The 26,785-nt window shown below is 40.6% G+C and overlaps 1 protein-coding gene across 3 annotated transcripts in view; it reads left to right on the top strand.

Moving 5' to 3' along the window:
• The first annotated feature begins 6,459 nt into the window (after window positions 1–6,459).
• Window positions 6,460–26,785, top strand: part of LYPLAL1 (lysophospholipase like 1) — a 59,733-nt gene continuing 39,407 nt past the window's right edge. For 2 of the 3 annotated variants that reach the window (XR_013997267.1, XR_013997268.1), the window contains exons 1-3: window positions 6,466–6,591; window positions 12,881–12,980; window positions 26,532–26,701. Coding sequence is in view for 1 of the 3 variants with exons in the window: in XM_081114383.1 (XP_080970509.1) it covers window positions 6,498–6,591; window positions 12,881–12,980; window positions 26,532–26,701 (364 nt within the window). In the remaining 2 variants the exon portion in view is untranslated. Of the gene's footprint in view, window positions 6,592–12,880; window positions 12,981–26,531; window positions 26,702–26,785 lie in introns of all 3 variants that reach the window. The other variant, XM_081114383.1, reaches the window with a different exon arrangement.

The following is a 26,785-nucleotide window of genomic DNA, read 5'->3' as shown; positions in this document are numbered from 1 at the left end:
AGGCTGATACCCAGTTGAACTTCTTGACTCACAACAAAAGGCCATAATACCCACATCATCTCTAGGAAGCCAATGCTAATTCCTGACTCTACTCTGTATGAGAGGGTTATCATGATTGCGTTTACAACTCGGACATTTGAGAAATAGAAATACTGGACCATAGTACGTGAACTTGAGACATCTGGATACGTGAGAAGTCACCGATTTCGTATCATTTGCCGTGAGATATCTTTTTCATCCATGTGAATTGAAATGCTGGCCATCACACAATACGGCTTCACTGGGCTAGGCACACAAACCCCAAAGACTTAAGAGAACTTATGGGAACCAACTGCCAATAGCCAAGCCAGACAGGAACACTCTTAGAGACGCAATCAAGCATTCTTTCAAACAGTGTGGGAGGTGAGCAAGAAGCTTCTGCAGAACATCTTGGAATGTAGTAACGAGGAATGTGGTGACATCTTGAAAAATGGATTTAGCCAACCACAGGCCCCAAAAGGCAATAATTATAAACAATGACAACCTCTGGGAACAACAGTCACAGCCACAAATTCAAGCTCTCTCTTCAAAGAGCTTCATTTGAAGCTTCAGATCCCCAAATAATTGCCATGATTAGCATAACCTTTGAATATAAAAGCTTTTTTTCCTAACATATGATATAGACCATTATTTAAAAAAATATATACATATAGGGTGTCCCAAAAAAATATATACACACTTTGAGTAATTATTAAGTGAGGTTTATTAAAATACATTTCACTTTTAAAATGTAATAGAAATCAGTTCTTAAAGCGGGCATACATTTCTTTGGAGACACCCTGAATATTGGTTCTTCATAGTATTGTGGGCCGTTTGTACAAGCACACACAAATCTTTTTTTTTTTTTTAATCTTTTAAATGAAATCCCTAGAGAAGGTTCTTGCATTGACCCTATTGGAAAAGCCTGAGAGATTTGGGGAACATGGTTAAGAAATGAGCGCTGTTGTGTACAAAGAGTAGGGTTGGACTTTTCATATCACACTCTATATTTTTCTTCTCTCTCTCTCTCTTTTTGTCAGAAATGAGCAAGTCCCCTTAATGATGTTATAAGGGAAACAGGGTGCTTTACACAAAGTACAACTTGTAGCGGGAAAATGCATTCACCTTGTGTTTATGGCCAAGGCCAAGGGTCAACATGAAACTCATGTCCGGTGTGAACTGAAATAATCAAGAGGTTGCATGTGCAGTGCATTTTTATGTTTTCTGGAAGTTTGTTGTAAGACAAAGAACATGTTTATTAACAGTTCGGTCTTTTCAGGGGACTAAAGAAGGGCTTAAAGACAATGATGAGATTTGTGTCTATGTGTGCGTATCAAGGGAAACACTGAATTTGCCTTCTCGACATCCGTTCTAGTATGTCTTTTGCTGAACAAGCAACAAATTGGTGGTAGCTATTACCCCGAGTGGCTTCCAGATGTTAGCCATGTGACTGAGCAGAACTAGTCCCTGACAAGAGTGGCAAGAGAGAGCAATTGTTAGTATATTCAGCGATTTTAATAACCATGAAATACTCTTTCTCGTCTATCAACTCCACCTGCACAATGTAAAAAAAAAAATAAAAAACCTACATAAATAGCAATTTTTTTAATGGGAAAGGGGAAGATTTAAATCTATATAACATATGTGAATCTACTCTTTTTTAAAAAAAATAAAAAATAAATAACTAAGTTAATGTATGCTGGTTACTATTTATTTTCTAATGTTTTCATTTTTTAGATTTTTAAATTTTATGTCTATGCTGGATAGAAAGGAATAAACATTCTTATAGTCTACGTTAAGATATTAAAAGCCCTTTTAATGTTTTACATAGTTTAGGTAAAAACTGTCATTAAATTGTTTTCAGCCTGAGTTGAACATGAGTGCATTTTTTGTGAAGTAAAACAAATAATTCATACTTTTGCAAGTAAAGGTATGTACTTTTTCTGGCTTTCTTGAAATTATATTTCAAGTGCCAACATACTTCATGGGTGGCATTCCTCACTGAGAAGCAAGACAGGAATTGATATTTTTACTACAGTCAGACCCACTTGTCTTCGTAAACAAGATATTGTTAATGTTTGTCCACTTAGACTTCAATGTTAGCAAGAAGAATACGTAAATTGTTAGAAGAGAGAAATAAATTACACAGTTTTTTAAAGATCATCATTGGTACAAACTGAAGCAAGAAGTTGAAATAGTCAATTGTGGTTCCAAAAGCTGAGGTTTCATGTGTTCTAAAAAATGTAAATTATTCAGTAGATGGTTTGTTCATCTCTTGTACTTTTCCTATTGACACAGGTGTAGTTAGTGATATTTCTGAACATCTTTTATCTATTATGCATCCTATAATGACCATGTAAATATAAACTAGTGGGAAACATGGGAGAAAAATTACGTGAAAATTATCTTCACACACACACACACACATCTGCAGTCTGCTTTCTAGTAAGAGAATACTTACTAAGGAATAAGCACAGTGGCAACATTAAAGAAAAACTCCTTATTTTTTGTTGATTGTTTTAGGCCCATTGTATGAGAGTGGGGAATGGGAAAGACAGAAAAGTAAATGATCAAATGTACAACTGTTGTAGAGCAGGTATAAAGGGCATTTGAGCCCAGATCAGGAAAATCTTTAAGATCCCAAGAACAGAGGCAATGGCTATGTTAAAGTTTATAATCTCACATAACCATTCCTTTCTAAAGCATTTAGTTCTGTTTTATACTAATTCAGGACCTTTAAGTTTTTTCCTAGTTGGTTTTCACAAATGGACAAGGGGAATGTATAAAGAAACTTACGTTGTCAATTTATAAAATTTTTAAAAATCTAATGCTGGGCATTTTACCCAATGTATACCTATTGTTTATGCACTGTCCATGTGTTTCTCTGTCCCTTTGAATAATGCAACAAATAAAAACCAATGGCCTGGCTGGCGTGGCTCAGTGGTTGAGCATTGACCTATAAACCACAAAGTCACAGATTGGTCCCCAGTCAGGGCACATGCCAGGGTTGCAGGCTGGATCCCCAGTAGGGGGCATGCAGGAGGCAGACACCTGTTGATTCTTTCTCCTCATTGATGTTTCTATTTCTCTCTCCCTCTCCCTTCCTGTCTGAAATCAATAAAAAAATATTTTTTAAAAGAACAACCAATGGAGAGGATACAATTGGATGCTCAAAAATGAGTAAAACAACTAATGGATAACTGTTCAATGTCTGCATGACTAACGTGATTTCATTTAACTGCAGTCATTTGAAAATACCAAACATTTGCTATCTAAGTGGCTAATATTTCAATAACTTTTTTAAGGCAACAAGTGTGCCCTAAAGGATTTCTAAACACATAGTATAACAGCAAACTAAACTCTGACCCTGACATTTATATGTTTAGATCCCAACAGATATTGAAACTTTTGCAAAAAGGGAGACTTTTCTGTTTTGTTTTTATTTTGTTTACTTGATTCTCTGAGTTTAGACATTCAAGTTAGCAAAAAGAAGTGCATCCATAATGGGCACACAGACTGGCTGAAAGCAAATGAGCAACAACAAAATAATTAAAAGATACACAAAGAATAAAAGAATGTACCAATAAAAACCTTCCAGGGATAATTTTCCCCCCAAGTTCAACAGGGCAAAAGATCCACTATAAAAGAAGCAAACAACCATCCTGAAACTTAATTACATTTCAAAGTACTGCAGTCACATGAAAGGAACAAAACATTTTTGTTCGATAGTTTGCCTACCAGATGGCATTTCTAAATATAGTCATCTAAAACCTTCTGTTTGTTCTATAAATAAAGATGAAAGGAATAGCAACAATAGCTAAGCATTTAAATCACTGGAAATAAAAGAGCACTTTGATTAGTTTGGAAGAATCTGGCTTGATGCTAATAATGATCCTGAACCTGGGAAGGCTCAAGTTCAAGGTGAAACTCAGAATCTCAACCTTCAGGTACTGCTCAAACAGGTGGTCTCTGTGATGCAGGAGTAAACCAGGAACTAACACCAGGAGAATTGGGGACATCTGAAGAAATACAGGAACTCTTAATCGACAGAGATTCTAAAGGGCCACAGTCCAAATTCCAGAAGCTTTGTTTTGTTTTTGTGTTTAAATAACATAGTTGGGACGTGTCTTGTCTTATTTTTGTGAGCTAATGTGTAAATGCGGGTACCAGTGAAGGACCTGAAGTCTGGAGTCAGATAGGCCCAACGTGTGGAGTCCAGACTCTACAAAGGACTGGTAGGATGACCCTCAGTCAAGTTCTTTATCTCTCTGAGCCTCACTGGCAAAAACAGATAGTGATAGTTCAGAGTTTTATGGGATTTTACTTAAAATGCTTCTTGGCACCTTGAATATGCAATGAATGTCAGTTGCTTATTATTAATACCAGCAATCATAATACACACAGCTGTGAGGGAATTGTTTCTGATTTTTTGTTGTCTCAAAGGCATGGAGTCATGCACAGCAAGGTTTGCCGGCAGTAAACAGCGTTCTAAGAGTAGAACTTAAAGCCTTACCTGGCCTGTCTCCACGTGGCCTGAGTACAGCACTACCCTCTTCTCACCTGGCTGTTGGAGGTTAACGAGATCCACGTGGGGAAGGCGGGTCTAGAGAGAGAAGAATTGTTGTAAGAATTCATCATCAGCGCTCAACCCAACCCATCCTGTCCTCCTTAATGACTTCACTCTCAAGATCTGTAGGTTTTAGTGAAAGGACTCAAAAAGCTCCTTTTTGAGCTGGGTATCAAATGGCATGTGGATTCCCATCCACAGCATTGGTATTGTAGTGGGATAGCATAGAGCTTATCTTGGCAACCCACCCAGGATGATAAGCAGTTCAGCCACTTGGGAGTAGGGTGGTCACCTTTAACCAAATAGGTAAGTTTTAACTGCTTAAATATGATGTAGATGATAATGAATGGAAGTCAGGTGTTTAATAGCACTTAAAGTTCCACTGGGTTGTTTAGAATTTTACACAAGGTAAGAGCCACCTGCTAGGCGAGGGCTACAACACTCAATATTAAAAGATGTCTGTGGTTAGATATTTACATAGAAAGTAATTCTATTTGGGGGGAAGGAGTGCTTTTATAAAATATAATAATATATACATAACATTAAATTATCCATTTGGCCCAACCATTGTGGCTCAGTGGTTGAGCCTCAACCTATGAACCAGGTGGTTATGGTTTGACTCCCAGTCAGGGCACATGCCCAGGTTGCAGGCGCAATCCTCAGAAAGGTACGTGCAGGAGGCAGCCGATCAATGATTCTCTCTCATCATTGATGTTTCTATCTCTCACTCCCTCTCTTCCTCTCTGAAATCAATAAAATATGTATTTTTAAAAATTATCCATTTGGACCATTTTTAAGTATATAGTTCAGTGGCTACAGCCATTAAAGAGTAGCTCCCCATTCTTCCCTCCCCTCAGGCCTTGGTAACCACTACCTTACTTTCAGTCTTTTATAAAACTGTCTACGCTAGGTACCTCATGTAACTGGAATCACACAATATTTGTCCTTTCGTGACTAGCTTACTTCACTTAGCGTAATGTTTTCAAGGTTCACCTACGTTGTAGCACGGATTAGAATTGCATTCCTTTTTAAGGCTGAATAATATTCCATGGTATGTCTAAACCACATTTTGTTTTCCATTAACCCATGGACGGACATTTGGGTTGGTTATTGTGAATAATGTTGCCATCAACACCGGTGTACACGTATCTGTTTGCGGCCCTGCTTTCATGTTCTTTGTGTGTGTTTTTCTTTTTGTTTTTACATCTCGAAGCGAAATAAGATCGTATGGCAATTCTGTTTAACTTTTCGAGGAGCTGCCAAACTATTTCCATAGCTGCTGCACCATTCTGCAATCCCATCAACAATGCGCAGGATTCCAAGTTTTCCACACCATGGAAATGGCCTACATTTATTTTCCATTTCTTTCAATAATCCACGGGTGTGAAATGGCCCCTCTTTAAATTAGATTTGCTTTGTAAACTATTTTTTTAAAACTATACAAAGGGTTATTATTACATGGCTATTGTATCCCGAGTATAAATAGCTAGCTAGCTTCATCTTGTTCAAGCTCCAAAGTAGAAGGTAAGATATGCGGATACCTGTTCCATTTTAAACATATGAACACCGATATATTCCCAAACAAAACAAAACACACAAAAAATCCTGAGTTTAGGATTTCAGCTTAAAATCCTACAGCCAAATATATATATATATATACATATTCCTTGCCCTCACCGAAGCTGTCTCCTTTATAAAACCATTCTTAGCCAAAAAGCGAACTCACAGCATCCACAGAACTGCTGGCTGCAGACTTGACCCAGAGGCGGGACAGCGCCAGGCCTGCCGCGCATGCGCGTTTGCTGGCGCGCCTCGCCCCCAGCCCCGGCGCGTGCGTGCGTACGTGCGCGCGCGCGGGCACGTCGGACGCCGGAGGGGCGGGGCCTGCAGGACTCGGGGCGGGGCTGCAGCCATGGCGGCCGTGTCGCGGTCAGTTCGCCTGCAGCGCTGCGTGGTGTCGCCGGCGGGGAGGCACAGCGCCTCCCTCATTTTCCTGCACGGCTCAGGTGGATCCCAGTTTTACGTCCTTGTTTCCTGCCCCTTGGGAGCACCCTCCCCGCGGTCCCCCCACCCTGCCCCCCAGTGTTGCCGCCGCCGCCGGAGCCAGCGCCGGGCCCGCTCCCCCATAGGGCCCGGCGGACTCGGAGAGGGCGGCTGCCCCTCGGTAGCCCCGCTTCCGTGGACACACGGGCAGCGTGGTCACCGGGCCCCAGGAGCCCCCCTTTGCCTTCCTTTCTTCCCTGTTGGGGATCACCGGCCCCGCGTCCTGGCTTCCGGCCTAGGCGTCCAGCCATCCGTCCGCAACACGTGTCCGCGAGGGATTGCGGGTTCCAGCAGCAGTGGGTTCCCTGCCAGGTCTCCCTCCGGCCTCCCACAGGGATGTAGGCCATTGAGAATCACAGTTTTCGTAAATAATTTTTATTCATCTCTTTCCTGCTCCCCTCCTTCCTTTCCCAGCCCCTTCACCCCCCCCCCTTGCTGTCACCAAGCACCCCAAGGTATAGCACAAAGCCAAGTCCGCCTGCCTTTGGCATCGTGTCCTTCATTCTGTAGGTTTCTGAAACTCCTGGGTAATTCACACTCATGTCTGTCCTCCCCTCTGGATGCGGAGCTTTTCGGGGAGTAAGGACCCTTGTTTTTAGTCTTTGCGTCCCTAGTGCTTGGCCCAGGGTAAGCTCTTGGGAGATGGTATTTAGTTTTGGGGTTTTGTGTTTTTTGGGGGTGTTTTTTTTGGGGGGGGGTTGTTTAAGAAATGAGATGCAGCCATGCAGGCAGTGTTCGCAGGGGGCCGCCTGCCTCAAGTTAAAAAAACAATTCAATTCGTTTGAGTCAGCTGTGAAGGTGGGAGGGGGGAGGTGGCACAAGATGGTGCGTGGTTTACTGCCCAGGGAGTTGCGAGGGGAAAGCTGCGGGTTGGCCCTTTTTTAAAGGCTTTTGGAGGGTGAAGGGCTCGTGCGATTTGGCTGGGAACGTGGCCTTGGAGCTGAGACTTGGGTCGCCTTCAGGGGGATGGTGGCTGGATGGCGGAGGCCTGGGAACAGGCCGGGGTGCGAAGGCTTGTCATTTTGGAAATGAGTCTCAGGTGGTTGAAGAGCTGGCCCCGGGTCACCTGGATGCTATCACCTTTAAGTAGTGGAGGAGCTGGGGCTCGAACAGAGAGCTGGCTGGGGCCAGGATCAGGGTACTGGAGAGGTAAGGTGAAACACACACACACAGAAATTGAACTAGGACAGTGGTCGGCAAACTCATTCGTCAACAGAGCCAAATATCAACAGTACAACAGTTGAAATTTCTTTTGAGAGCCAAGTTTTTTAAACTTAAACTATATAGGTAGGTACACTGTTCTTAACTTCACTAGGGTCCTCCTAAGGCTTAGGAAGAGCCACACTCAAGGGGCCAAAGAGCCGCATGTGGCTCGCGAGCCGCGGTTTGCCGACCACGGATAGGATGTTTCCCTTTGGAAACAGAAAAGGGCCCACGACATTTAAAGGGAAAGATTTGACTGATGGAGCATAATTAGAAGGTGAGGGGTCTCAAGGTAACAGGTGGGCGACTACTACTAATTTTGCTCAGGGCTCCAAGGGTATCCAGGGATGAGCACCCAGAAACCCCCCAGCACCGTACTCCTTTCCGTAAGTTGATTATTTTACAGTGTTTTTAGGTCACGCTCCTAAGCTTTGGTTCTGTTTTTCCTTGGGCCAGTTTGCTTAAATGAACTATTCTTAGCTTTTTTTTTTTCAGTTTCAACATTGATGACCTTTTAAAAACTTGTAGCTTTATAGCTCTGAAAACTTGTAACTATATAGCTCTGAGTTGTCCATTGTGTGTGTGTGTGTGTGTGTATGTGTGTGTGTGTTTTTCCCTTTGTACTTAAATAATTGATCCAACGAGTTCTGCCCATTTTACAACTAAAATGCAATTTCTGTACATTTCGAGCTCCATTTAGCGAATAAAACTCTTATTAGGAGTATGATTTTACATTGAACTTGGGTATTTGTGGTTATGGGATAGGAGATGTTTGGCTTCTGGTTAATCCAAATATGGGTAAACCAGTTTTAATAGCTTTACCATGCTCTTGGAATAAGGTGCTGGCTTCAAAGGGGGACTTGGCGACTGGGTGGATGGGTGTTGTTCTGTAGCATTTAGCTTTGCTTTTCAAGGTTGATGAAAAGAGTTTAGAGGCACATTTCCGGTGTTTTGTTTTGTTTTAAGAGTTGGAGGTTCTCTTCTAGAATACTTATGGCAGCCATAGAAGGAATGGGAGGGAGTGGAAGTTCTATAAAGCCAAATCAATTTAAGCCTTTCCTGCTGCTAAAATACCAAAGAAGTACTTTTTCTCAGGACGATGAAAACAAATGATAGTTTACTAGCTTTGTTCAGCTTCCCAGATGACATTAATACACTGTTATGTATTTCCTTGGGACACTGTAGTTCAGTGGTGTTCATGATATTCGTAATGACCTAATTTAATGTCTGTACTCCACACTAAGTTACAAGGTTCATGCAGGCCCAAACTGTGCATGTCTTGCTTTCCCCACATATGGTCATGTTACGTCACTGAAACCCCGGATTCTTGCCATCTCCCGGGAGAGAGAGCACCAGAAAAGAATGCAGAGCCTGGTACATTGTCTGAGAATTGAACCCAGGCCTTCCCGGTCACAGGTGAGAGTCCTACCACTCTCACGCTGGGTTCTTGTTATTGCCCAGAAGAGAAATCAGAAGAGCTCACCGGAAACCAATGTAGAGAAAGGAGGTTTACTTGTGCACAAGGAAACCAGCACCGCCAAGGGAAAGAACACGGCTGCTCCTCCTCCAACAAAGGCAGGGAGAAGTTTAAAGGGGCTTAGGTGGGGAAAGTGACGGCTAAGGATGTAGAGGCCAGGTTTGTCTGGGGCTTGTGCAATGTGACTACATGCTTCTTTATGTGTCACATGTCTCGGTACCATGTTATATCTCCACCCAGGGGTATTTTTCTTTAGCAGTTCAATGAGGGGAGGTCAGGAAAGGATAGTCTTTCTTGCTAATGTTCATGTGTGAACAAGGGGGAAAAAACTTAATTTCCGCCCCCACCCCACCCCCTGCCAAAAAAACCCCACACAAAATAAATGTTACAGGCAGCAGTGTACTTCAGTCTGGTGATGATTGGTTGCAAGGAGAAGGGAAGGTCTTGGCTTCCTGCCAGCTGGGCCCAGGGCGTACTGCCTATCTCAGTGAGCCTTGGCCAGCCGATTGGGTTGGCTCTTCAAGGTGCCAGTGTTGCTAAGTAATGGACATTTTTCAGCCTCCTCTTATTTGAACTGTCAGCAGCATTCGGCTTTCTTGAAACGCTGTCCTGGTTCTTTCTGCCTCTGTTCGCTTCTTCTGGTTTATTTTGCAGCCTCGTCCTCCTCTGGCTATTAATGTTGAGATGCCTCAATATCTGGTCCTAGGTCCTCTTCTTGTCCTACATTTTTCTCCCTGGGCTAACCTCCATGCAAGCCCACAGATTCTACTTTTACCTAAATACAGGAAGCACGGATGTGCATCTCCATTTTAGGTCACAGTTGAGCTCCAGACATGTTTCCCCAATAGCCTAGTAATCACTCGTTCGTTAATCCACTCATTCAAGAAATAGCTGTTACATGGCCACTCTGTGCAAGGACTGTTCTCAGCTCTGGGCGCACAGCAATGAACAAGGCGAACAAATCCTTGCTCCCCTGGAGTTTACAGGAGGAAATATATAGTAGGAGATAGTACGTTCTATGAAAGAAAAAAAAAGCGCAGGAATAAGGAGTAGCTGCTCCATGCTTTTCCTGTCTCTGCACTATATTGTTCACCAGGTGTCCTGGCCAAAAGCCTCACGGTCAGCCTTGAAACCTTTCACCATTGACATCCGCCCCCCCTTATCTTGCCAATTTCTGTTAATTTTAGCCCCTAATATCTCTAGTTCCTAATTCTGTATACTCCACTGCTGTTCCCCTCGTCTAAGTATCTGTCACCTGAACAGTAGCCTCTGAACTGGTCTCCCCCATCTCCTTTTGTCCTTCATTTCTGTCTTCACCGTTTCCAGGGTGATCCTTAGAGGCAAGCCACCCTCCTGCCCAAAAATATGTTAGCTTCTCTATGCGCTCAGGATTTGTCAGGTGCCTTCAACTTCTCTAGCCGCATTTATTTTCTTATAATTACAGCTTTATTATATGGTGTAAGGATACAAGTTAGAACCGGCCAAAAGAAGAGCCGTATTGGAAAAGCTTGGGAGGGTTCTAAACCTGAATCTTTTGTCATCCTCAGTAATGAATTAAATCCCAGCGCTGAGGCATGACAATACTCAAAAGAATATTGTCACAAAGGGAGCTTCACCTGAGCTTTTTATCCAGAGTTTTTATTTGGGTTTTATTGCATAGACATGATTGATTTGGCATTGAACTCAAATCTCCAGCCTCCTCTAGTCCCTGGAGGTCAGACTGATATCATATGGTTCAAAGCCCCAACCTTCTAATCACATGGTTGGTCTTTCTGGCTGGCCAGCTCCCACCCTGAGTCATCTTAGTGAAACTATCCTGTGGTTTGGGGGCCTTTCCATGAATAACAAAGACACTCTAATCGCTCAGGAAATTCTAAGGGTTTAGAGGTTACCTCTCTCTTAGGAACTGGGGACAAAGGCCAGCCAAACTCTTTATTACAGTTATTTTTAAATGGGTGTCTCTAACCTCATCTCGCATTCACTGCTCTTCCTTTCATTTCCTGCTATTCAGTGCTTAGATGTCATACTGCTCCCTCCTACAGAGGCTCTTCGCGTTGGCCTTATGCTGTATCTGAGATGCTCTTGCCACCATCCTGTAGATTTGAGTTCACACCATTCCACAACCTCCCGTGGGACGCCCGGTTTGTGTCTGTCCTGTTGTAAGCATTAAGTGAACAAATGACTCGGTGGATAAAACGCAGAATGAACCTTGCAGAGCTTGTATTCCAGCGAAGTTACTCCTGAACTCCTTAACTGGGTCATTTCTGAAGACCGTAAACCCTGGCAGCACCACAGGTCTCGTTTTTGCAGTGGTTACATGTCTTTCACATACATGTATATGATTATTGGACTAATGTCTGTTTCCAACACTGAACTTACACTCCAGGAGGACAGGGGTTCTTTCTCCCCTCACCTTCCCATCACTGCCTCTAGCAGTGAACACAGTGCCTGACACATTAATAGGTATTCAGTAGGTGTTTTTTAAATTGATGTCTTACTGAATTGATTGATTAAAAAATTAAAGTTGTTACCGTTTCAGTTTCCTCTTCAGGATAGTATAGGGTGTCCCAAAAGTCGCGCAAGAAGTAATTTTGATAGAAAACACAGGTTTATAATTAAAAATTGAAAATTTTTTATTGATTCATAAAGTATACAGTATAGGGGTATGTATGGAAAAGCACATCGGGTAAATGGCCTCCACGGCTTTGCTGGCACAGATGCAAAGCCGTGGTCTTCATTGGTCTTCATTGTCCCTGCTCCTGGGCCATCATTGGTACTTGGTCATGCTTATCAAATTGAAGGGATTGAAATCAAAGGGCAACAGATATTAGAATCTGATTCAATAAACCAAGTAAAATTAGGCTTTTATTTTTTGTTGTTGTTGTTGTTAATGCTCACGCAAAATTCAAATCTTGCGTGAATTTTGGAACACCCTATATAAGATGGGCTATATTCATTTTTTTAATGGATATACACATACATTTATTCTTGCATGAATTTTGGTGATTTTTTAGCCTTGGAACATATAATCATTATTTTAGGTCATGTAAACATGTTCTCACAATTAAATTCTGATTTCTTGAGTTTGAAAATACAAACATGCTGAATACCCCGTTTGAAGGATTTTATTATTTTAACCAAGAAAATAGTTTTAGGTTGTTCCAACTATAAAAGTTTATAAGCACTTTAGGGATTAACTATTTTTAAGAGTAAAGATAAGAAATGGCTATTTAAAGTCAGAAAAAAATAGAATTTTTATATAGAAAAATTTGTTTACTTCACTTATTTGTTCCTATTATAACCTTTAAACAAATGAGGAAACTTACAACTCAAGCTTAAATAAAGTCTTTAAAGTGATCAATGGTGAAGTTAGGAGTAATCAAAATTATTCCTACCCATTGATGCCTGATGAGTTCATATTGATAAATCAGTTTCTGCAGTTACTTTTATGGAGATTTTTTTTTTATTCCTTGTTCCATCCTCTGTATGACATGAAAGTTTTAGACAGTTTTTAAATACACCGTATTGTCAAAATGTTTTATCTTAATCTAGATGTTATTTTTATTCATCAGGTGATTCTGGACAAGGATTGAGAAAGTGGATCAAGCAGGTTTTAAATCAAGATTTAACATTCCAACACATAAAAATTATTTATCCAACAGCTCCTGCCAGGTAAGTACTAATTGATCTCGATGCTCAGGATAGCTCTTTAGCATACAACATACATATGTAGATGTACCGGCTACACATTCTTTAAGCTTAATTCTGTATTTTAAATTGGGATACATTTTTTAAAAGACTTTATTTATTTGGTAATTACACTATCAGGCCAAGTTTTGAGAGGTGAGTAATTTATTCCCTCTTTGTAAGGCATTCTCTGGAGCTCTTATCTTAAACTTTGTCGCAAGCATGGCCTATAGGACTCCACTTCTTCTGGCTCTGCAGATTGCTCCCCTGCAGCTGAGATTTCTCCAGACCTGCAGCTGTTGTGTGCAGGAGCCCAGCCACCCCTTCCCCATTGGTGCACTTCCTACCAGTCTCCTTGCGGTCTCCACTTTCCGTCCTTGGTTATCAGGTTTCTCTCCAGTGAATCTTCAGCTGAATTTTCATGGTGGTTCTTCTGTATTTTAATTGTATTTCCAGTTTGATCCTGGGAGAGTGTCAGAGTAGCTTCCACTTACTCTACCGCCATTTTGGAATATCCTAAGTTGTTTTATTAGGTACTGAAGAATGGGTATTAAAATCTCTAATTATGATTATAGATTAGTCTGTTCCTTCCCTTAGTTCTTTCTCTAGGTATGTTTTTAAGTGATATTATTAGGTGTGTGCCTGTGTGGGATTATTGTCTTCCTCATTAATAGCTACTTTTATATTATAAAATGGGAATTTTTATCCCTACTAATACCTGGACATGGCATGTACTTTGTTTAATAATAATATAGTATATATCTGCCTTCCTATGTTACACTGTTTTTCCATCCTTTTGCTTTCCTTTGAGGAGTGTTACATAGTATGTATTTCTTTGTCTTTTTACCTTTAACCTATCTCTATCATTATATTTAATGTGGGTTTCTTATAGACAATATTTATTTGGGCTTTATTTTTTTCTTTAACCAATCTAAATAGTCTCTGTCTTCTAAGTATTTGTTTAGACCATTTGCATTTAATGTAACTATTAATATGTTTGCATTTAAGTCTGTTTTTTTCTGCTTTTCTCTTTCCATTTTCTTTTTTTATTATTTGAATTTTTTTAATACTCCATGTTCATTTATGTATTCTTAATTTTTTCCTTTTTGCTTAAGGGGTATAAGATATTTATCAAAGCTTTTACCTATTTAGTGTTGTTATTTTAATCACTTTACATGAAATATAGAAACCTTACAGCCATACAGGATCCTTTATCCTCCCCTCTTTATGTTATACTTGTCATATGTATATCATCTGCAAACTGAAAACTGTATCAAACAAGGTTATGATATTTGCTTTCAACAGTGACACATACTTGAAAGAATTTAAAGAGGAGAACAGTAGCATATTATATTTACCCCGCTGTGGTCTATTGAAGCATATCAGTATGTTCTGATTAAATTGTAAAGTGCCATTTAGTTTTAATCAGCTCAGTTGGGAGCATATTAAGTAAAAGTCAGCAATTAGCTTATTGTGTTGATTTAAATGGAAAATATTGCTTCATTTTTTCATTATGTTAATTTGGACTCTATTTAACTGAAGTGCTCAATAAATATTTTTATTTCTGTGACATACTTTAATTGTATTTGTAATTAGAGTTTTTCTTGGTTTGAGTTTATTATTAGAATTTCCATTTAAAAAATAACAATTTTTTAACAAGCCATTAATAATTTATATGATGATATGTAGTTTCTCTTGGTGTTTTAAAAAATTTTTTAAGTTACAAGTTTTGCATAGTGCTTCTACTTTTTGATTCACTTTTTTTTTCACATGAATTGCATGTTTATATTTTTCATTAAACATGTTTTCCAAAACAGTGTTAGGCACTTTTGATTTAGGTCCAAAACAGCTATTTTGAAGAAATAGTTTTACTTGTTTGGTTAGTAAACAGCATATTTAAATACTTATTAGTATGTAAAAACTTGTTTTCTTAGAAACATGTTCTTTTTTGAAAAAGCAACAAAAGAAAAATTGACCTTTTCCTAGAAATTAGAATATGGATTTTAGAAGAATTAAAGGGAAAAGAAATTCAGAGCAAAATAAAAGTTTTAGATATTTTCTTATTTTTAGTTGACACAAATTATCCAAGTGACATGAATGATTATTGACATCCATTATTCAACAAAGACTTGTTCTTGGCACTGGGGATATCCCTGTCGGAAAGAAAGTCCCCACTCTTAGGGAACTCATACAGAAGTAGAAAAAAAGAGAGAGAAATTAAGTATATTAATTTCAAATAGTGATACATTCTGTACAGTTAAGTAGGATAATGGGATAGGGAGATTATATGTCTGCATTATAGGGTGGAAGGGAGATACACTGTAAATTGTAGAGTCAAAGAAGGTTCCCCTGCGGAAGTGACAGTTGGGTTGAGCCCGCCAGGCAGGGATGTGGCGAAGAGCATGCCAGCTAAGGGAAGACCAGGAACGGGCTGTCCTGTTTGAAGGACAGCAGGAGGGGAACGTGGACACTGGGCAGGCGCCGTGAAATGAGGATAGAGAGGAAAACTGAGTCAGATGACATCATCTTAAAGGTTATGAATGAACTTCTGATGTCATGACTTTTAGGGAACGCAGATCAAAACAGAACTTGGTATCAGGCTGAATGTCAACTCGTTTTCTGTTGCTGTTAACTTTGGGCATTTTATTCCACCTTAATATTTTGCCAGTGTGTAATAGTTGATTGATTGATTGATTGATTTAGGAGCCACACAGATGTTCTGTGCCTAACATATTTATTTATTGTGGTAATGTCTGAGCTCTTTTATACCAGCTAATAAAGTGATTTATTTGAGGAAGGTAAATGAGTATAACATATGTACCAGTTTGTTAGCTGTTTTAAAAAACAACCTTACTTTTATGCTTTATGTAACAGTTATTCTAACATCTTAAGAGAATTATTCTTGATTACGTTTTCACAACAGAAAAGTTCTAAAGTATTCCTTGCCTCAGTAAATTTTACCATTATCTTCTTTGAACAGAATTTTAATTTTCTTAGATAATAGAACCCAAAGCAACCATATTAGTAAAACTTACATTGGCATTTCACCTCCAAGGAGCATCAATCCCTAATTAAGTAAGGCACTGTCAGAGACAAAAAGTTAAATGAGTGTCATTTTTTCTATTAATGGCTGAGTTCCCAGAATGATTCATATCTTAGCCTATGATATCATCCTTACTTAAGTGCTTAGGCAGACAAATAAACACTTAGAGAAAGAGCAGAATAAAATGAAAAGGGAAGTAGAAATAATTCAAGCGAATAACCGTCGAATTCACCTTTAAAGTGAGTGATATGTTCAGTTTTCATTCAGAAGATCACTGTGGTTTTCAAGACAAATTGAATCCAGTCTGGAATTTCATTTTGTCTGGCAGTGACGTTAATACGAGGTGGAAAGTACCTGCCTTCATTTTCAGAGGACTTGAAAAAAGTTAATCCTGAGAAAGGGATTCTGGGATGTGAGAGGCTTGAATGTTTTTGATCTTCTCTCCCCTTCTGATTCCACTTTACTTACCTCTCTTGAACAGAGGCTTCTGAGGTCAGGAGGGTTGCAGGAGTGTGAGAGAGTTTAGGCTCCATTGGAGCCCAGTATGAGCCAGTGCAGGGTTTGATCTCTGTACCACTGAGAGCCTGGGACCGAGGCAGGAGGACCTTTAGATGAGGATCAGAATGGGCCAGTCCTGGGAGAAACTAGGCTGCAAAAATCTCCCCTCTCAGACCTATGTCATAAAATGCAAATTCCCAGGCAATCATGCAAGATTCATTAAAATCCCACAAGGATTTTTTTAAGGAGAATTATTTTAAATTATTTTAAAATTAACTAAATATTTGATAATTTTTTTAGGTGGGTAAAGAAGAATGGATGCCTGAGAATAGGCAGGACAAGTCAGGTGCTGATGGTAGGAGAGGGGATCTACATTACCCCCTCAGAGCATACTGGGAAACCACTGAAACGTAGTCAGTAGGACTCTAACGCAGTGTAGGTAGGTAGAGCAGTAGAACAGCAACAACAAGAATAGAGCCTTCTCAATTCGTGTTTTCACCTGAATCTCAGAACACAAAAAAATGATTTGAGTAACTATTTTCTTGGTTTTCCCAAGGATAGTATGGAACTAGCACCATTCTAGATGCATTAGAGAGAAGCCATTTATTATACATAGTGTATGTATTAAGCATCAGAGCTTAATTCTCTCATAGAACCTGGGTGAGAGAGACTAGCTAACTCAGAACCATAGAATTAAATAAATAGCAAAGATGGAATTTTGCCTTTGTGAGGGAAGGTGTTAGTTTTTTTCTTTAATAGTTGTACCTATAGGCCCAATTGACTATCCATATAAAAGATTAACTTGAACATTTTATGCACACATATATTCCAGAAAAATTCAACACTTAAATGTAAAAATGAAAACAATCAGAAGAAAATCTTGTGTTCCATATGCCCCCCCTCACCCCCCCGCCCACCTTCCCTTTGAGATTCCACAAGATTCCACAGTCTGTTCCATGCTTCTGTGTCTCTGGATCTGTTTTATTCATCAGTTTATTTTATTCACTAGATTCCACATATAAGTGAGATCATATGATAGTTGTCTTTCTCTGACTGGTTTATGTCACTTAGCATGATACTCTCCAGGTCCCTCCATGCTGTCTCAGAGGGTAAGAGATCCTTTTTTACTACTGCATAGTATTCCGTGGTGTAAATGTACCACAGCTTTTCTATCCACTCGTTTACTGATGGGCACTTGGGCTGTTTCCAGATCTCAGCTATTGTAAATTATGCTGCTAGGAACATAAAGGAGCATACATTCTTTCTGATTGGTGTTTTGGGTTTCTTAGGATATATTCCTAGAAGTGGGATCACTGGGTCAGATGGCAGTTCCATATTTAATTTTTTGAGGAAACTCCATACTGTCTTCCATAGTGGCTGCACCAGTCTGCATTCCCACCAGCAGTGTAGTAGGGTTCCCTTTTCTCCACATCCTTGCCAGCACTTGTCATGTGTTGATTTGTTGATGATAGTCATTCTGATGAGTATGAGGTGATATCTCATTGTCGTTTTAATTTTCATCTCTGATGATTAGTGACTTTGAGCATTTTTTTCATGTATCTTGGCCATTTTTATGGCCACTTTGGAGAAATGTCTATTTAGGTCCTTTGCCCATTTTTTAATTGGATTGTTCATTTTCCTTTTTTTTTAAGTTGTATGAGTTCCTTATATATTTTGGATATTAAACCTTTATCAGATGTATCATTCTCTCATACAGTGACGGGGCCAATCGGGGCCATCTCGCCCAGTCCCCATCCTTTCCATTTTGTTGATGGTTTCTTTTGCTGTGCAAAAGCCTTTTATTTTTATGTAGTCCCATTTCTTTACTTTCTCCTTAGTTTCCTTTGCCCTAGGACAGTGGTCGGCAAACTCATTAGTCAACAGAGCCAAATATCAACACTACAATGATTGAAATTTCTTTTGAGAGCCTAATTTTTTAAACTTAAACTATATAGGTAGGTACATTGTTATTAACTTAACTAGGGTACTCCTAAGGCTTAGGAAGAGCCACACTCAAGGGGCCAAAGAGCCGCATGTGGCTCACGAGCCGCGGTTTGCCAACCACGGCCCTAGGAGTTGTATCCATAAACATTGCTACAAGAGATGTCTGAGTTTTTGCTGCCTATGGTTTCTTCTAGGATTTTTATGGTTTCACGACTTATATTTGTCTTTTATCCATTTTGAGTTTATTCTTGTATATGGTGTAAGTTGGTGGTCTAGTTTCATTTTTCTGCATGTATCTGTCCAATTTTCCCAGCGACGTGTATTGAAGAGGCTGTCTTAACTCCATTGTATGTTTTGACTTCCTTTGTCAAATATTAATTGAGCGTAATGGCTTGGGGCCGCTTTATGTGGTCTCTGTTTTGTTCCATTGATTTATTATCTGTTTGTGTGCCAATACAATGCTATTTTGATTACAGTAGCTTTGTATCCACTCGTCTACTGATGGGCACTTGGGCTGTTTCCAGATCTCAGCTATTATAAATTATGCTGGTAGGAACATAAAGGAGCATACATTCTTTCTGATTGGTGTCTTGGGTTTCTTGATATCTGGTATTGTGTCCAACTTTGTTCTTCTTTCTCAAGATTGCTGCAGCCATTTGGGTCTTTATAGGTTCCATATAAATTTTTGGAGTATTTGTTCTAGATTGTGAAATATGCTGGTATTTTATATATTTAAGTGTCAACAATAAAGCACTCTTCTAAATCACTAAACACTTAAAAGCACAGTAGCAACAAGCAAATGATATGACCAGGTAATTCCATATATGTGGTGTTCTAGAGGAGGCAGCACTGATCTGTAGAGAGAAAATCCCCAGTGATTGCCTGGGAAGGGAATGCGAATCGCTTGCCAAGAGACATGAAGGGGTTTTCTGAGAAAAGGGAATGTTCTGTATCATTGTGGCAATGGTGGTTAAATTGTCAAGTCTTTGAACTATATACTTAAAATGTGTACTTTTATATCTTTACATTATTCCTCAATAAAGTTGATTTTAAAACGATAGTTGATACCCTTCAGAGGTAGCATTTTAAAGGGTGTTAGCACTGATTGCTGTTAGGGCTGTGGGCAAAAGGCTATTATCTTTTCCTGTTGAAAGGTTTACTTAGAGCAGTGATTCTCAACCTGTGGGTCGCGACCCTTTCACAGGGGTCGCCTAAGACCATCCTGCATATCAGATATTTACATTATGATTTATAACAGTAGCAACATTACAGTGATGAAGTAGCAACGAAAATAATTTGATGGTTGGGTCACAACATGAGGAACTGTATTTAAAGGACCAGAAGGTTGAGAACCACTGACTTAGAGCCTTTATGGAAATTACTTTAAAACACCTTTTAAGATAAAAATTATACCTTTCAATCCAGCAGACCTGTTTTTGTACTCTTTCATAGGAATAACAGTTCCAGTAGGTAAAAACACATATACAAATATATTTAATGTAGCATTATTAGTGGCTAGAACCTGAGTACCAAATCAATGCCAATTAGTAGGGGAATGGTTGACTACACTGTGGACCATCTTTATCATAAGATACTAGAGGCCCGGTGCACAAATTCATGCACAGGTGGGGTCCCTCGGCCTGGCCAGTGATCGGGGCTAATCGGGGCTATCTCGCCCAGTCCCTATCGGGGCCAATCAGGGCTATCTCGCCCAGTCCCTATCAGGGCCTGCCGGCCAGGGGGAGGGACCACAGGAGGTTGGCTGTGGGAGCGCACTGACAATCAGGGGGCAGCTCCTGCGTTGAGCATATGCCCCCTGTGGTCAGTGCACATCATAGCTACTGACTGGTCGTCTGGTCATAATGGTTGCTTAGGCTTTGCATATATAGATTACATAGCCAGTTAAAATGATGGGGTTCAACTATATGAGGTGGAAAGATTTCCATGAGGTAAAGAGAAAAGGCACATAAGAAAACCAAATAGGCTGTTTAATCTTTGAAAAGCAATAGTGTTTTAAAAAGTGTCCTGACAAGATGCTTATTTTAATGTACATACAAGAAAAACATTCAAGTATATATTTTAGATAATAAAAATGGTTTACCTAGTGCAGAGCTGGGGAATGTCCAGCCCATGGGCTGTGTACGGTCTGCAAAATCATTTGGTCTGGGCCTGACAAGGCATTAGAGGTGAATTAATTAAATATTTGATGAAATATAGCAGGCTAATTTTTTTCAAGAAAAATGATTTTAAATGTAATAATTTACATGCAATAAACAATAATTCAAGAAAAATGATTTTAAATATAATGTTACATGCAATAAACAATATTTCAAGAAAAACTATTTTAAATATAATAATATTACATGCAATAAACATTAATATTTCAAGAAAAAAAGATTTTAAATATAATATTACCAAAACTGTACTTACATAGTATAATATCACAAAAGTTGTAGGAAATATTAAAAAACTGCAAATAACAGGATTACTTCTATTATATTCTAAAATATTTCTTTTCTCTGGCTCTATTTTTGTTTATCACTTTATGTTGTTCATTATATTCCACAAATGAGTGAGATCATGTGATATTTATCTTTCTCTGACTGGCTTATTTTGCTGAGCATAATGCTCCCCAAGTCCATCCATGATATTGCAAATGGTACGAGTTCTTTCTTTTTTACCGCAGCGTAGTATTCCATTGTGTATATGTACCACCGTTTTTTAATCCACTCATCTGCTGATGGGCACTTAGGCTGTTTCCAAATCTTAGCTACTATAAATTGTGCTGCTATGAACATAGGGGTGCATATATTCTTTCTGATTGGTGTTTCTGATTTCTAGAAGTGAGATCACTGGGTCAAATGGGAGTTCCATTTTTAATTTTTTGAGGAAACTCCATACTGTTTTCCACAGTGGCTTCACCAGTCTACATTCCCACCAGCAGTGCAAGAGAGTCCCTTTTTCTCCGCATCCTCTCCAGCACTTGTCATTTTTTTATTTGTTGATGATAGCCATTCTGACAGGTGTGAGATGGTACCTCGTTGTTTTGATTTGCATCTCTTGGATGATTAGTGACTTTGAGCATGTTTTCATATGTCTTCTGTATGTCCTCTTTCTCAGAGTGCCTATTAGGTCCCTTGCCCATTTTTTGATTGGATTGTTTATCTTCCTTTTGTTGAGTTGTATGAGTTCCCTGTAAATGTTGGAGATTAAACCCTTATCAGAGATAACATTGGCAAATATGTTCTCCCATGCAGTGGGCTTTCTTGTTGTTTTGTTGATGGTTTCTTTTGCTGTGCAGAAGCTTTTTATTTGGATGTAGTCCCGTTTGTTTATTTTCTCCTTAGTTCCCATTGCCATGGTGTCTGTATTGCTAAAGATATTGCTACGACATATGTCTGATATTTTGCTGCCTATGGCTTCTTCTAAGATTTTTATGGTTTCCCATCTTACGTTTAAGTACTTTATCCATATTGAGTTTATTTTTGTGTATGGTGTAAGTTGATGATATAGTTTCATTTTTTTGCGTGCATCTGTCCAATTTTCCCAACACCATTTATTGAAGAGACTGTCATGACTCCATTGTATGCTCTTGTCACCTTTGTGAAATACTAATTGAGCATAATGGCTTGGTCGATTTCTGGGTTCTCTGTTCGGTTTCATTGATCTATATGTCTCTTCTTGTGCCAGTACCAGGCAGTTTTGAGGACAGTGGTTTTGTAATACAGCTTGATATCTGGTATTGTGATCCTTCCAACTTTGTTCTTTCTCAGGATGGCTGCAGCTATTTGGGGTCTTTTTTTTATTCCTTATGAATTTTTGGAGAGTTCTAGGTCTGTGAGATATTCCTTTAGTATCTTAATGGGGATTGCATTGAATCTATAAGTTGCTTTGGGTAGGGTAGTATGGACATTTTAATGATGTTGATTCTACCAATCCATGAACATGGTATATACTTCCATTTGTTTATGTCTTCCTCTATCTCTTTTTTCAGTGTCCTGTAGTTTTCCGAGTACAGGTCCTTTTACATCCTTAGTTTAGTTTATTCCTAGGTATCTTAATTTTTTTTGGTGCAATGATAAATTGAATTTTTTTTTTAGTTTCTCTTTCTATGAGTTCATTATCTATATATATAAAAGCCAAAGCGACTGGTCGTTATGACATGCACTGACCACCAGGAGGCAGATTTTCAATGCAGGAGCTGCCCCCTGGTGGTCAGTGCGCTCCCACAGTGGGAGCACCGCTCAGCTGACTGATGGGCACCAGACACCAGGCTCACTGCTAGTGAGCTCCCCTGAGGCGGCAGGAGCCTCTCCCGTCTCCGTGCATCACACTACCAAGCAGCAGCAGTAGGCGCATAGGGGCTGGGATGAGTGGGAGCGGCAAGAGGGCACAGGCCAGGCTGAGGAACCCCATGGTGCGCGAATCTGTGCACCAGTTCTCTAGTTGTTGTGTAAAAAAGCCATAGATTTCTGAGTGTTAATTTTGTAACCTGCTACACTGCCGAATTCATTCATTAAGTCTAGTAGTTTTTTGATGGAGTCTTTGGTGTTTTCTATGACAGGCTAATTTTTAAGTTGATCATTTTGTATGGCCCTCAAATGATGTTATAAATATACAAATGGCCCTTGGCAGAAAAATCTAGTGTGATGGGCAAGGTGTCGGGGGAGTGAGAGTGGTGAAGAGAAATGGTGCAAAAAATAAGATTTATATGAATAACATCAAAGATACACACACACACAGATTTATATATATCCTATCTAATAAAAGAGAAACATGGTAATTAGCGTACGACCACTACCCTTCCCATTGGCTAATCAGGGAAATATGCAAATTAACTGCCAGCCAAGATGGCGGCTGGCAGCCAGGCAGCTTGAAACTAACATGAGGCTTGCTTGCTTCAGTGACGGAGGACTCCAGCATTCCCCGCCTGCTGCTGCAGGCCTCTGAGCTGCAACTCTAAGCAACATGTTACAAATATAGAAGCTAAACAAAACCCCAGAAACCTGCTTTAGTCCCCAGGCTTCAGCCAGCAGGATCGCAACATTGTTTCAAATACGGAAGGTAAACAAAGGCCAGAAACCTGCTTTCAGCAGCGGTGGCCTAAGAGCTGGAGCCAAGCCTCAAAGCTAAAGCTGGCCCAGAATAAAAAGAAAAAAAAGAAAGAAAAAAAGCGGTTGGGAGCTTCAGTCACCCACCAGCCTGAAAACAGCCCTCAGCCCCTCACCCAGACTGGCCAGGCACCCCAGTGGGGACCCCCACCCTGAAGGGTGTGTGACCAGCTGCAAACAGCCATCATCCCCTCACCCAGGCTGGCCAGGCACTCCAGTGGGGACCGCCACCCTGATCCAGGACATCCTTCAGGGCAAACCAGCCAGCACCCACCCGTGCACCAGGCCTCTATCCTATATAGTGAAAGGATAATATGCCTCCCGGCACCAGGATCAGTGTGACAGGGGGCAGCGCCCAAACCCCCTGATCGCCCTGCGGCTCTGTGTGTGACGGGGGGTGGGCCACAACCTCCCTATCCACCCTGCTCTGTTTGTGACAGGGGAAGGTGCCCCAATCCCCTGATCAGCCCTGCTCTGTGCCTGATAGGGGGGAGCTCCCCAACCCCCTGATCGCCCTGAGGCCCTGTGTGTGACAGTGTGCGGCGCCCCAACCCCCTGATCGGCCCTGCTCTGTGTGTGACAGGGTAGAGCCATAACCTCCCCATCGGCCCTGCCCTTAGTGTGACAGTGGCGGCGCCCCAACCCCCTGATCGGCCCTGCTCTGTGGGTGATAGAGGGCGGTGCCCCAACCCCCACCCCACGGGCCCTGCTCTGTGTGTGATGGGGTAGAGCCATAACCTCCCCATCGGCCCTGCCCTGAGTGTGACAGTGGCGGCGCCCCAACCCCCTGATCCGCCCTGCTCTGTGTGTGACAGGGGGCGGTGCCCCAACTCCCCTATCGGCCCTACTCTGTGAGTGACAGGGGGGGAGCTCCTCAACCACCTGATCGGCCCTGCTCTGTGCTTGACAGGGGGGAGCTTCCCAACCCCCTGATGGGCCCTGCTCTGTGCGTGACAGGGTACAGAGCCCCAACCCCCTGATTGGCTCTACCCTGAGCGTGACTGAGGGTGGCATCGCAACCTCCCAATCCGCCCTGCTCTGTGCATGACAGGGGGTGGCGCCCCAACTCCTCAATCAGCCCTGCTCTGAGCCCGACCAGGGGCTGCACCTAGGGATTGGGCCTGCCCTCTGCCACCCGGGAGCAGGCCTAAGCCAGCATGTCGTTATCTCCCGAGGGGTCCCAGACTGCGAGAGGGCACAGGCCGGGCTGAGGGACCCCCCCCCCCCAGTGCACAAATTTTTGTGCACCGGGCCTCTAGTCTATATATATAAAATATCATGTATCGTCATTAAACAGAAAATGTTAGGTTTTTATATACTGTCTTATAGGGATATTCAAGATATACATTCCAGTTTTGTTTTGTTTAATGTTGTGGGGTGTTTTTTAAATAAATTTTTATTGATTTCAGAGAGGAAGGGAGAAGGAAAGAGAGATAGAAACATCAATGATGAGAGAGAATCATTGATCAGCTGCCTCCTGCACACCCCACACTGGTGATCAAGCCCACAACCTGGGCATGTGCCCTGACCAGGAATTGAACCTCAACCTCCTGGCTCATAGGTTGATGCTCAACCACTGAGCCACGCCAGATGGGCAAGATATACATTCAAGTTTTAGAAAGCATGTTGCAAAGTCATGTTTATAACATGGTTCTATTTTAGTAAATAAAAGACCCTGTATAGATGAGTTCTTATTTCCAGATTTCTTTCAGTTTGTCTGAGAAACTTTCCAAATGTCTTCCTCTTGATTTCCTGGCTCCCAAAGTGGATGCCAATGTATTTTGGTGTGGTCTGATCAATACAGAAAAATGATGGTGTCGCTCTCCCTGCCCCCTTCAGTCCTACCCACTGGTCTCAAAGCTTGGATGCTTCCCAAGGCAGATTTGCACAGATTGAGGGTCCTTTTGATACAGTGGATAAGAGAATGAGAATTCAATATTTATAGCTCCCTGGGTCGCTGAGGTTCCACTGGGTTTCACTAGAGAAGTTGAAGGGAAGCACCATCAGGGTTCAGCTGGTGTCTCGCATCCTCCAATGCTTTGCTCTGGTGTACATTTCACACTGTCTCTCTGATTCTGGAGGTGAGAGTATACAGCTAACCAAAATGGGCCGGGAGTAGAGGCAGGAAGAATTCTGCATCTGTGGTCATCACTGGTTTACATTCCTTTCACATCATGATGGATACCTTTGGCACTTTAACTTCATTCAGAGTATGAATATCCTGTGAATGGGTTAAGATTCACTAGTACTGGAACCATCCCAACTTTACAAAAATGTAAAGAATTTTATAAGAGTAACCGTGTTCAACAAGACACCAATTCAGAGCATCTTATTACATAAAATGTCTTATAAGTCCAACAAAGCACCCAATTTGAGACCCAAATTATTAGCTCACCTTTGATACTTGAGTACTGCAAATTAAGCAACTTTTAAAAGCACTTCACTGAATTATTTTTCACTCTTGGGGTATTGAATATTTTGCATGGACAAACATTCAGTTAGCTGTGTACACTAAAATATTGATTCTTACATTAAAGGGGAAAAATAATGCAGAAAAATTTAAAAACAGTAGACCTGATGAATCATTTTAAATATTGAGCAAAAAATATACACATACTATGTACATACACAATATATATGTTATATATATATAAAATTCAATTTTTGTAAGGAATTTTGGAGAATTTATGAATCTTAAAGATGGAGAAACTAAACATGTTCTGGTATTAGTAAATGTTAATGGAATCGACATACGTATAGGTGAGCTAATGCCATATACATGGGGGTGCTCTTAATAGGAATTTTTCAATTTATAAAACTTGGAGGAAATTGAAATGATTTATTCAAAATACTAGAAATTAGAAAATCTACCTTAGATTTTAGAAATTAAAACATCTACCTTAATGTCATCCCCTTTTTCTTTTCTCTGGTTTTAAACAGGCCCTATACTCCTATGAAAGGAGGACTCTCCAATGTGTGGTTTGACAGATTTAAAATATCTAACGACTGCCCAGAGCACCTTGAGTCCATCGATGTGATGTGTCAGGTGCTCACAGACTTGATTAATGATGAAGTAAAAAGTGGCATCAAGAAGAATAGAATATTAATAGGTAAGACCTTCAAATGTTGGAAATTTAATTTTTTTTTCCTTTTGTTTAAATTCTTTACGTTGAACTTTACTTGGAATATTATTT

The sequence above is a fragment of the Myotis nattereri genome, assembly GCF_964212035.1.
Source record: "Myotis nattereri genome assembly, chromosome: 20".
Lineage (NCBI taxonomy): Eukaryota > Metazoa > Chordata > Mammalia > Chiroptera > Vespertilionidae > Myotis > Myotis nattereri.
This window is presented reverse-complemented; position numbering and strand designations above follow the sequence as displayed.